Genomic DNA, 11,297 nt, shown 5'->3' on the forward strand with positions numbered 1-11,297 from the left:
TATATATATATATTTATATATATATATATATATATATATATATATAATACCAAGAAAAGGTTAATGCGACTTATTATCAAAATAAAGTTAGTATGTATCGGCATAGCTCGCAACAATGGAAAAAAATATAATAAAATTATTTATGACTATTGTTCGTCTTCAGTACGTTGCAACTAAGTTAGAAAAGGACCATGTTAACTTGAGAAAAGATCACGACAGGAGTAATGCGATCAATTTGTGGCAATCATGTTAGAAGACTCTGATGATTTCAGAGCAACAACTAACATATCTTATAATTCGCGTTAACCTTTTCTTGTTGTTTGAAGCGTTCTAAACATTTGGCATTCCTTTGCTCAGGTAGCTTAGCTTCCTACGTGGATGTGTTAGTTGTTGCTGTTGAATAGTCAGTGTCTTCTAACAGTATCACTAAAGATGACCAATAGTCAGAAATACGTATATACGGTTGCCTTCGATCTTGTTGTCGAAAGATTCTACAAATTTGATTTTACCTCAAAAAATTACGAAAATTTTCATTTACGGAAATTTTTTTGGAAAATTTTGAGGAAAACTCTACTTGACGCTTTTCAGAATAGTAACAGAAGTGAGCATACAAATTTTCAAATCAATCGGTATAAAAATATTATAATAAAATCAGTTTGAAAATTGTTACCGAGACCTAAAATGCGCAGGCAAGTGGTACATTTGACCCCGTTTTATGGCTCTCTGTACCAACCCAGCTGTCCGCCCTTTTGGATTTAGAGTTTTTAGGGGCTAAATAATGAGCCATGAAAATGGCGGCCATATTACTTATCGTTAATCTTTCCCGAAAAATTGCAACTTCACCCCTGTCCGCCACCACTTATGTATCCACTCTCGCGTCCGCCCTTTGGGATTTCGTCTAGTTATACCAAGATCTTACTCTGGGCAAATTTTCAGCTATATTATCGATCGTTACTTTTTCCGAAAAAAATTACAACTTCATCCCTGTATAGCCACCCCCTGTACCACGAGGGGCATCCGCCTGTAAGGCAAAGTCTTAACCCAGTTACAATGAATATATTCCAATAGAGAAATGTCATATTACTGATCAGTTTAAAATTTCGCCTCTATCTCTCCGACTATTAGGCAAGCTCCTCTTTCCTTTATCTAAGCAGTCAGATATTTCGGATATTTTGAGCGGTGTTGCCAATCTCATTCCTCTAGATGTTTTTCAAATAAGGTGTTAACCATAAAATATTTACAGGAAAGAAAAGAAATAACTACAAACCATTAAGTTTATTTTTGTTATTAGTTTGTTGTAGTAGATTGGTAAATACAATGAAAAATATAGGCAAATATCCGATTTATTTAAAGATACGAAGAAGATATAACTCTCAAAAAGATCCGCAAATCGGATTATTACACGGCGATTGGCAACATTGACTTTGGGCGGCGCTATAGACGTCCTAAAAGGAGACAGATAGTTGAACGATATTTTATACAATGTCTATCACCGGGTATGGATTTATTTTTGTCCAAGTTTTATATTGGTCCACTATTTCAAATGCAGTTCAAACAGACATATATTAAATTGTACGTTTCGTTTTAAATTCGTTCAATCTGTATATTTATTTCATGTCATTCAGTAAGATAGACATACACTTACTATAAAAATAAACTGACGTTTAGCAAACGTCAACCCTTTACCAAAATAAAATAAGTTTAAAAGTAAATAAGATTAAATAAAATTAAATAAAATTAAATAAAGTTGAATAAAGGTAATATAAGTAACAGAAATAAATAAAATTAAATCAATTTAAACAGAATTACGTAAAATAAATAACAATTAAATATAATTAAGTAAAATTACATCTGTAAAAGTTTTACCTGTAAAAACACTGCTTCATTTTCTTTTTGCTTCATTTCTCATATAAAATTTCATAAGAAAATGCTAAGGTTTATTCTGCTCATTTTTTGAGCGTTTTATGGTGGGGGTAGAATAGTTGGTAGGGTCGTGACGTATATTTGCCAAATAAGAATATCAAGGAATATGTCTTTACTTTGGTATCAATAGAACCAGGCAATATCCTAGTATAAATTAAATAAAATTATTTGGTCTTTTTAGTACAACTAGTTAAAGGTCCCGTCATTTCGGAAGGCATCTAATTTGCATATTATGAGGCATGTCGAAATTGTATAAGAACCGCCTTTGAAGTTGGTGATTGGATACTGAAATTTTAACTAAAAGACAGTGGTGTGCACTATTTAGTAGATACAGCTAAAACATATTATACTGAATAAAGGCGATTTTTTAGTTTTCAATAATTTTGAACATATAGCCAACATTTGAAAAATTATCAGTAAGATATTTGATGGGACAAAAACAATAATACCTTCGTAATACGTTTTACCTGAACAAAAAAACTATTGTTATTGTACAAAAGAATTATTAAGTTCTGAATATTGACAAGTTTAACAAAATGGATTTTTAAAATAGTAATTAATTGTCAAGCGTATTTTCCAAAATATCAAATACCAATAAAATACCAAAATATTAAAGAGTGACGATAATTATATGCTAATGAACGGTCCCAATTACATGTACCTAGAACTTCTACCTGATTTAATTCTTTTCTTGGAAGCCTTTTAGTGATATAATAAAGTCACGTACATGAACATGAACATAAATATTCCTATCTTTGGGAAAGGCTTAATTACATGAACCTATCCGATTTAAGACGTTTCTTGGAAATATATATTAGCGATATAATAAAGATTACCGTCAATATTGCTGTCCTTCTAAAATACATATATGCACAATTTGTAAATGAAAATTTTAAAGATATAAAATAACTCTATATACATACCCTTTAAAAATTTATATGCCTAATGTGAAAGTTTCAAAGAAGAACAACAAAATCTAATTTAATTTTCTTCCGAAGAACACTCGCTGTCACTATCGTCACTTCCTAAGTTTATCATAATGGGATTAATATCTTCTTGACGGTCTATTTGGACTTCGGATGTTAAACAACTGTCTTCTATTTTAATTGCATGATGACATCGTTTTCTCCACTCATCTGGGGTTATTTCGGAAACTCGTTTTTCCAACAGTTGTCTCACATCTTCCAATTTGAAAGTTATGTTAGTTTGTGCGATATTATTTTTAATCGCAGCCCATATTAGCTCTATCGGATTTAAATCCGGATGGTATAGAGGTAACCGTAAAGGAGTGTGACCATATTCACGCAAAAGTTCATCGAATTCATACCTTTTGAAACGATTTTTATGGTACTTAATCAACGCATACAATTCGGGTTTAAAACTTTGAGGGTTAAATGTTATATTGTTTTTAATCAGCCAATCAATCATATCTTTTTTTTTTGGAATTACTATTAGGCGGAGGATTCACTTGCACCGAATGGTATGAGGCATTATCGCAAACGATTACTGAGTGAGGCAGTAAATTTGGAATTAGTTTTTCCTTTAGCCATTTGCGGTAATTCGTGGTATTCATTTCTAAGTGGTAGTCACCGGATTTACTACCAGACTTAAATATTAAAAGCGCGTTTGGAATAAATCCCATTTCACCACCAGCATGCACTATTATTAAACGTTGACCATTCGAAATGTTCATCAGTAACCCTTTACTAAAATTATCATTCCAAGTTTTCGACAAAGTATGTCCACTGTGTACATATGTCTCATCGAGGTAAACAATGGGTCTGTTTTCGTTTCTATAATGTTTGATAAGTCTTAAATATTTGATTTTCCAAGTCCTTATTTCCGCCTTTTCAACCAACAATTTTCTGTTGTCCCGTGCTCTTCTCCAACGGAAATTCATATTTCGAAGAATTCTTCGTAGCGAGGCTTCTGATACTTTAATGTCCAAATCTCTCTCAATTTTGTTCTTCAATTTATTAACAGTAACACGACAATTCTCTGTTCTATGAAAATCATGAATTATACGCCGAATATCTGTAATTTGATATTCTGGTAAATCTGTCACAGGTGACTTTCGTAAAGGCCTCTTTAAAGAAAATTCAATTTTGTTTTTATTATCTAGAGACCGTTTGCTCTCTTGTAGTATTCTGGATACGGTCCGTACAGAAATGCCTATAACGACGGAAATATAATCAGCGTATAAGTAAAATGAAAGATGCAGTCAGAAAAGATCTGGAGAAAATGGGAGTGAGAAAATGGGAAATAGTGGCACAGGACCGACAAACTTGGAAGGCAATAGTAAATGCGGCAAATACTCACGAAAAGTTGTAACGCCATTGATAATGATGATGATGACGGAAATAATAATTCAAAATAATTGGTATATTGCAGAAATAATTCTTTAAATTTTAAATAGACAACATAAAATTGTTCTGAAGCTATTTTCTTGTGGCATTTTAAAGTAATTACTATTTAAATGGGAATAAGCCACAATTAAAGGTTAAAGTACGTTTATTGACGTTTCAATTTCCACTTCGGAAATCGTTCTCAAAATACAAACATTAGTAAATTACTAATTTTTACAAGTTACTAATGTTTGTATTTTGAGAACGATTTCCAAAGTGGAAATTGAAACGTTAATAAACGTACTTTGACCTTTAATTGTGGCTTATTCCCATTTAAATAGTAATTACTTTAAGACAACATAAAGAAACAAAAAAGTACATTGAGAAGTAACTCAAAACGATAGTAGAAAATTAAATAATGAATAAATAAGAGCTTTCTACGAAAACAAGAGCCTATGAACTCTTTCTACACATATGGAAAATGATGACGATCTATTACTAAATGAACTATCTAGGGGAATAATGACAATTTATCAAAATTATTTTACAGTAAATGTGGTTATTATTTTACAAAAAGTTATGGTAAATAAAAATGAAGTAGTAGTGGAAACAAACCATGGAATTGTAGATGACCACATAGTAATAGAACTACCTACAGATCAAGAAGTAGTAAACAAAATAACGAAGTAAACGTAATATAAGCTAAAAATAACGACTGTAACGAAAGTGCAGAGAATGAAAAAAAAAATAATTTGAAAATGCTATTTTCGACACACCCAATACAAAAGAGAAGCGAAGGTAGGCAAAATGGGGTACAAAAGCAGAGTATAAAAGATTGACAAACAAGTGACATTGAGAACTAAAAGTAAAAAGTGTTGAATATCATGAATTTGAATATCAAAAATTAATACTAAATGCTTTGTGAATGAAACTCCTTACCTGTTGCTTCAACAGTCTTATTTTTTACCATTAGCAGAGTGTCCATTTCACTTTTCATATTTTTAATATAATTATACACATTAAATATTATTTGACGACCCTGCTCTTTAATAACGCTACGCTTTTTGTCCGTCCATTTTCAGCAAAATTGTTCAAAAATAAAATTATCTAATATTTAACACACACAACTTGTTCTCAACTGCACTGCTGCAGTACTGAGTATTGAAATTATTTACTGCTAAGGCGTGGCTTAAGTAGAAATGTCAAATTTTGACCTCTGCCCAGTGCGATAATATGCAAATTAGATGCCTTCCGAAATGACGGGACCTTTATTTGAACTTTTAATTTGGTAAAAACAGTGTTCGTCAACTTAATACTGTTTATACGTTTATACACTCAGAGTTTGTCAACTAATCGGTTTGGCTCTAATCGGTCTTTAGATCTATCTATGAAGGAGAGTTCCATAAAGTGAACATTTCATTTAAAAAACCTAAAGTAGATACGTGCCATAAATGTGATGTGCTGGGTAATAAAAAACTCAAAGTTACTGAAAGCGAAGATTAGAAAACTAAAATAAAAGATGAGATAAGTATTCATCACACTGCTGCAGACAATGCATATTGTAACGATACGATCGTTAATAATCTAACATTTCGAACGTTAGCAAAATTACAGTCAAATATTGAAATCTAATTCTTACACTAGTTCGTTCGTTTAATTACAGTGAATATTTCCGAAATTTTGTAATGCTTGATATTACGATACTCCCTTATTACTCCTTATTTTAAGCTACCACTGATACTGATATAGTCTTTAGTCACCATACCATGATATGTGTGTCTTTCATATGCAACGTAACAATTTTGTTTCTCTTTTAGTTTTGCTTTATACTAACAACTTCAAAGTGTTTCAAACGATATGTGAGTTTGGTTTGAGAAATTGTCATTTAGATCAAGGAAACGTTTCTCAGAATACGTTGAGTACTGTTATGTTAACCTATTTATGCCCAGCGGTTTTAAAAAACAATATGTCCCTAAGACATAAAGAAAAAATATAAAGAACGGCTCAACAGGTGCGCATCGTAAATGCTATAACGCGTTTTTATACAGCAAAATAAAATCTTATTTTTTATTTTATTATAAATAAAAAAAATTATTGTATTGTATAATATATATTGTTTGTTTCCTTAGAGTCCATAAAAACTATATATTAAAAAGAAAATTTAACATCACTTCTTTTTTCTTTAAATATCATGTCTCTTATCAAACGTTAATTGCCATCATGTTTATAAGTTCTTACAATGTTTCTCTATCAGCTGCTGACTGAAATAATAGGGATCTTCACTAATTTTTAAATATTGTTAAATTCAATAGGTTATAACATATATAAAAACATATCAAACATAAAATTGTTTAAAAATATATATTTCTTAAGATAAATCAATTCTTAATTTCAATTCTGATGGAGGCTAGAAAAACGGCTCCTCGCAGCGAGGCTACGGTGTGTGACGTCAGCAGTCGTATCGACAACTTGTTTTGTAAACGTATTTACCATAAGTCTGACCAGTTCTTTAAGTATTTAATCACTGATAATGAAGCCAAATAAGTGGTGTTTTGTTCCTGGGTGTCTAAATACATCTAAAAACAATTCTTTTTATTCTTCAAAGATTTTTATTACAGTTCCAAACAATTTAACACCATATTCACATAAAATTGTCAAACCACAGATTTTCATATCTGTACCTCGGAGGGATACAACACTATGTCCATTTTTTCAATTTTGACACTTTTGCAGACTAATAATTAACTTTTTTAACTTTATTTAAAGGAATAGAGCAATAGGTCCTAAACCATTTGCTGATAAAGAAAGTGACCTTTAAAAGAACACCAAGTCAATTTTTACTTAGAGGGATAAAACACCATGTGGACAATGTTTTGTCCCTCTACGCATGTGAATTACCGCCGCGCATATTTCTATGATGAGAGGTAGACTGTTAGTGATCTAATAATAATACGTTTGCCATTTATGGTGTGTTTACAGAGGTGTGTTACTAATGATAAGAACAATGAACCGTAATTCTCGTAGTAAAAAGATTCTTAAAGTACCTACTAAAAAGTTCTGTGAATTCTTCTACTGCATTTACAGGTAAGCTACCTTTTTGCTCATTATTTTTAAATTATTAAAAAAACATAACCTCAAAAGGGTAATGTAGTGATTTGATACCAACCTTAGACTAGCAATATTATTAAATCTTTTACAACCAATATTATACGCCTTGTTTAATTTCAGAATCAAATAATACAGCAAGCAATGATGTTTTAAATGAAGAGCATATTATTAGAGATGCCTTGAGTTTTGATAATGAAAATCAGTCCGATATAGACAAAAGTTCTGATAAACTATTCGTAGTGGAAATGAAATAAGATCTACATTACTAAAATGGGCAGATACCATCATTCCTGACAGTAACATAGAAGAAATCATACTACGGTCTTACAAATGTTACGGCCAGAATAAAAATGGTAGCATTAATACTTGTTTAAAAAAGTAAAAATTATCATTCAGAAGTTTCTACTAAAGAGTAATACCCACATGGAGGCGGACACTGTCCATGCGCTGATAGAGCGAAAGAGAAAAAGTAATTTTCATGACGAAAACCAGGAGATTGAACTTGTTAGGTTTCGAAGGCGACACCTTACATTGCCAAAAGATTTGCAACTGGTATCACAAAGTCCAATACTTATATCACAACAAAGGTATAACGATCTATTGGCATTACTGTCAAATAATCCTACATTTTGCCATGATTTTTATCAAAACTTAAAGCATACCTACTAGTAATACTAATAGTGACTATCCAGAAGGAGACTTACTTGAGGATGACTGAGTGGTTTGTACCTAAAATGCTATTTTTACATACATATTTGTATTTGTAAAGGAAAATTGTATGGTTAAATAAATTTTGTCGGTAAAAGTCAAATAGGATTGTAGTTGTTATTGAATACCCCATGCTAACTCTTACAGTACAATAACTTTATTAGATGGATACAACACCATGTCCGTTAAAAGGGTTAAAGAACACAGGAACAAATTTGTTTTTGATTATAATAAATGTATTATGTAAATAACAATAAACAGAATGTTCTAGTAAAATATTGTTTCGATATCTCAATAAATAGCTGCAGCAATAATACTTTTTGGTGAAAAAAAGTTTAAAACTGCTCTCCTGTAAAGTTTTAAAAAAGGAAAATAGTGTTGATTCCTTCCGCGGTACAGATATTTGCATTTATTTTTTTTCTAACTTGCATAATAACTGCCTTTTCTAGTTTTTCCCTCTCTTTGTAGCAAACACCACTTATTTGGCTTCATTATCACTGTATAAATACTTAAAGAACTAGTTACACTTCGTAAATACGTATACACAACAAGTTGTCGATACGACTGCTGACGTCACACAGCTGCCAGGAGCCGTTTTTCTAGCCTCCATCAAAATTAAACTTAAGAATTGATTTATCTTAAAAAATGTATATTTTTAAACAATTTCAGTTTACTATATTTTTATATAGTCTATAATCTATTGAATTTAATTAAAAAATTAAAACTTTTAAGAACAATAAACAACGAAAACCAAAAACTTCATATTCCGTACATTCTGATGGAAACATGCATTAAAGATCTCTCGGAAAAGAACACAGACTTCCTCAAAGTTACACCGCTAGCCTACCGCACTCTCTTTATCTAAGCACTTTTCCTACCCCGAACAATATTATCCTACTGCACAATAATACCTGTTTGCGCCAAGAAAATAGCAGCAACTATTTTCTGGCTCGGCGATGCCGGAGACTGACTCTCGAAAGCTGAAGCCATCAACTCAGATGTTTCACAACTGAATTTTAGTGTAATACACTAGTTTTGGAGTTAACCGAAAATGTACAAACGGCTACAGGAACAATAGCAACGAGAACAGCAGTTTCTGTTACCATCAGATCAAACACTCACAAACACAATTTTGATACTAACTTTGCTAGACCTAGGGTATTCACTAAAGACCGACCGTTTCTGCTAGAGTATTAATCTGGTCGATCGTACCCTGTCTTAAAGCATTGATCTGAGACAAACCTATTCTTTCCTGTGACTAAGTACTGATTAGTCGCTGTCCGCTTTTTGCTGGACCTATTATTGATCGGCCAATTCTATCTCTATTACTTTGTCTCGTCCTTCACCGCGTGTGTATTAACACACCGTAATTACCGTTTAGATTTTATGACATTATTAATAGTAATTTATTTTGTGCAGGTATTACACAGTGAGTCATCGAGTCGTCAATACAGCCGTTTCTAGGATTAACGTATAAATAATTCCGTACATATTATTATCTCAGATACAATTTTGTTTTATTATTTTATTTATTTAGAATATATTTTTATTTAAATTAAACCTGAGTTTTACTGAATCTGTTGTCTTACTTTTGTACGACGAACCAAATTTAACACAAACCCAAAAGATGATGATGCATTTTAAACAAGGACATGTCATGTTAAATCTCAATACATAAAAATGTACCCTACCCAATTCCTAATCTGAACAACAATGACATAACACTCCATATATATTAAAGTTCATCACTACTGGAGGAAAATCTACACCGCTGGATAAACTCTCGGTATAGCATAATTGTAAAAAACCGGTGACTCTCATTCTGATTAGTTTTATAAAATATAAGCATTTTTTAAATATTATTCATTTTTGCCCGAAGAGAAATTCTAAAAATATTTGAATCCATCCTGATTTCTTCCTCATATGTTAACCATTGACTCGAAAATATATGGCTCTTAATAACAGGTATGACTATAAACGAAACAGGATCTTCCTTTTTATAATTCATCGGTTTTAACACCTCCACAGGTCGATAGCTAATGCATAATGCATCAATTTAAAAAGTTTTCTGCGTGGTAGCCGGCCATTTTTTGCCTGTTCTATTATAACAGGGTTGAATTTAAAAATAAATGAAAGAGCTAATACAAAACTTTACATCCATCTTCTTACAAATAATCAATACAGACTGTATTTTGTTACCTGTGTTTGCAATTTTTTATCAATTTACCTCCTAACCGTGGAAATATGTCTAGTGAAAACAATTTAATGTCGAATTTTTTTTGTTTTTATTTAGAATTGTAAGCACTCAGTGGTGCCCATTATTTGCATTTTTTTTAGGCAATCAGTTAATGTCAATATTGGAAGAGGAATATAATGTACTTGGATGTGTAAATGTTTTTCCTTGCCTGATTAAATCTGATAAGGTAAAATATCACTGTCATTGTGACAACTGTCAAAGTTATTATCATTTTTAGATCTCTTCTGAAAAATATTGAATTTTGGCGGTTTTTTTAGTAGATACTGTGTTGTAATCAATTTCCTCTGGTAATTATCGCAAATTAAAATTATTATCTTTGAAAAACTTGATTTGGAAAAAGTATATATTTGTCAAATTAGCATTCGAAGCGGATTGATCGTTCTCAGTGTGAGATCGGTTTCAGTTCAGTGGTTAATATTTTTAGTACTATAGATTTGGATAATGAAGAAAACAAAACACAGCTAAGTGAAAATACAAGTCCAAGTTTCATGGCTTCACAGGTATTAAAACCACAAACAAACTTTTTTCCCAACTTTTCAGGTAAGCGATACTAATAGTACTAATGTAAATAAGTCGTTAATTACACATAACAAAAATAAATATACACAAGGAGATCAAGGACCATATTTTATTTATTTACAAAATAAAGATGGAAATATTGGTAAGTTACACAAAATTGCAACACCAAGTTTAATACTAAATGCAGAACCTACAATAAAAGATAATATAGTTAATATTAGCGTCATTGGTAGAAATAAAGTTAGAATTGAATGTAACTCCTATAAAAGTGCAAATATCTTAATAGAAAGTAAAAACCTATTAGACAAAAATTATGACTTATACATTCCAAACTTTTTAGTTCAAAAAAGTGGTGTAATTAAAGGAGTTGATAAAGGTATTTCAGAAAACGAATTAAAAGACATTATTGTTTGTAGATACACTCTGAGATAGCGCGT

At 31.2% G+C, this 11,297-nt stretch overlaps 1 protein-coding gene across 1 annotated transcript; it reads right to left on the bottom strand.

Annotated features, from left to right (window-relative positions):
- Nucleotides 1–2,904: 2,904 nt before the first annotated feature.
- LOC140431785 (uncharacterized) lies at nt 2,905–5,265 on the bottom strand. The gene is made up of 3 exons (XM_072519666.1): nt 5,208–5,265; nt 3,396–4,095; nt 2,905–3,250 (listed from the first exon to the last, which is right to left on the bottom strand). The coding sequence occupies exons 1-3, from the start codon at nt 5,263–5,265 to the stop codon at nt 2,905–2,907; spliced, it is 1,104 nt and encodes a 367-aa protein (XP_072375767.1).
- Between the last annotated feature and the right edge of the window lie 6,032 nt (nt 5,266–11,297).

The sequence above is a fragment of the Diabrotica undecimpunctata genome, unplaced genomic scaffold, assembly GCF_040954645.1.
Source record: "Diabrotica undecimpunctata isolate CICGRU unplaced genomic scaffold, icDiaUnde3 ctg00001990.1, whole genome shotgun sequence".
NCBI lineage: Eukaryota > Metazoa > Arthropoda > Insecta > Coleoptera > Chrysomelidae > Diabrotica > Diabrotica undecimpunctata.

Bases quoted from the DNA above. Each gene is read 5' to 3' on its own strand.
- LOC140431785 (XM_072519666.1), bottom strand. From the start codon at position 5,265: ATGAAAAGTGAAATGGACACTCTGCTAATGGTAAAAAATAAGACTGTT. The intron at 4,096-5,207 runs GTAAGGAGTTTC...CCGTCGTTATAG, and splicing joins TAAGACTGTTGAAGCAACAG to GCATTTCTGTACGGACCGTA. The intron at 3,251-3,395 runs GCAAGTGAATCC...TCGTTTCAAAAG, and splicing joins AATGCCTCATACCATTCGGT to GTATGAATTCGATGAACTTT.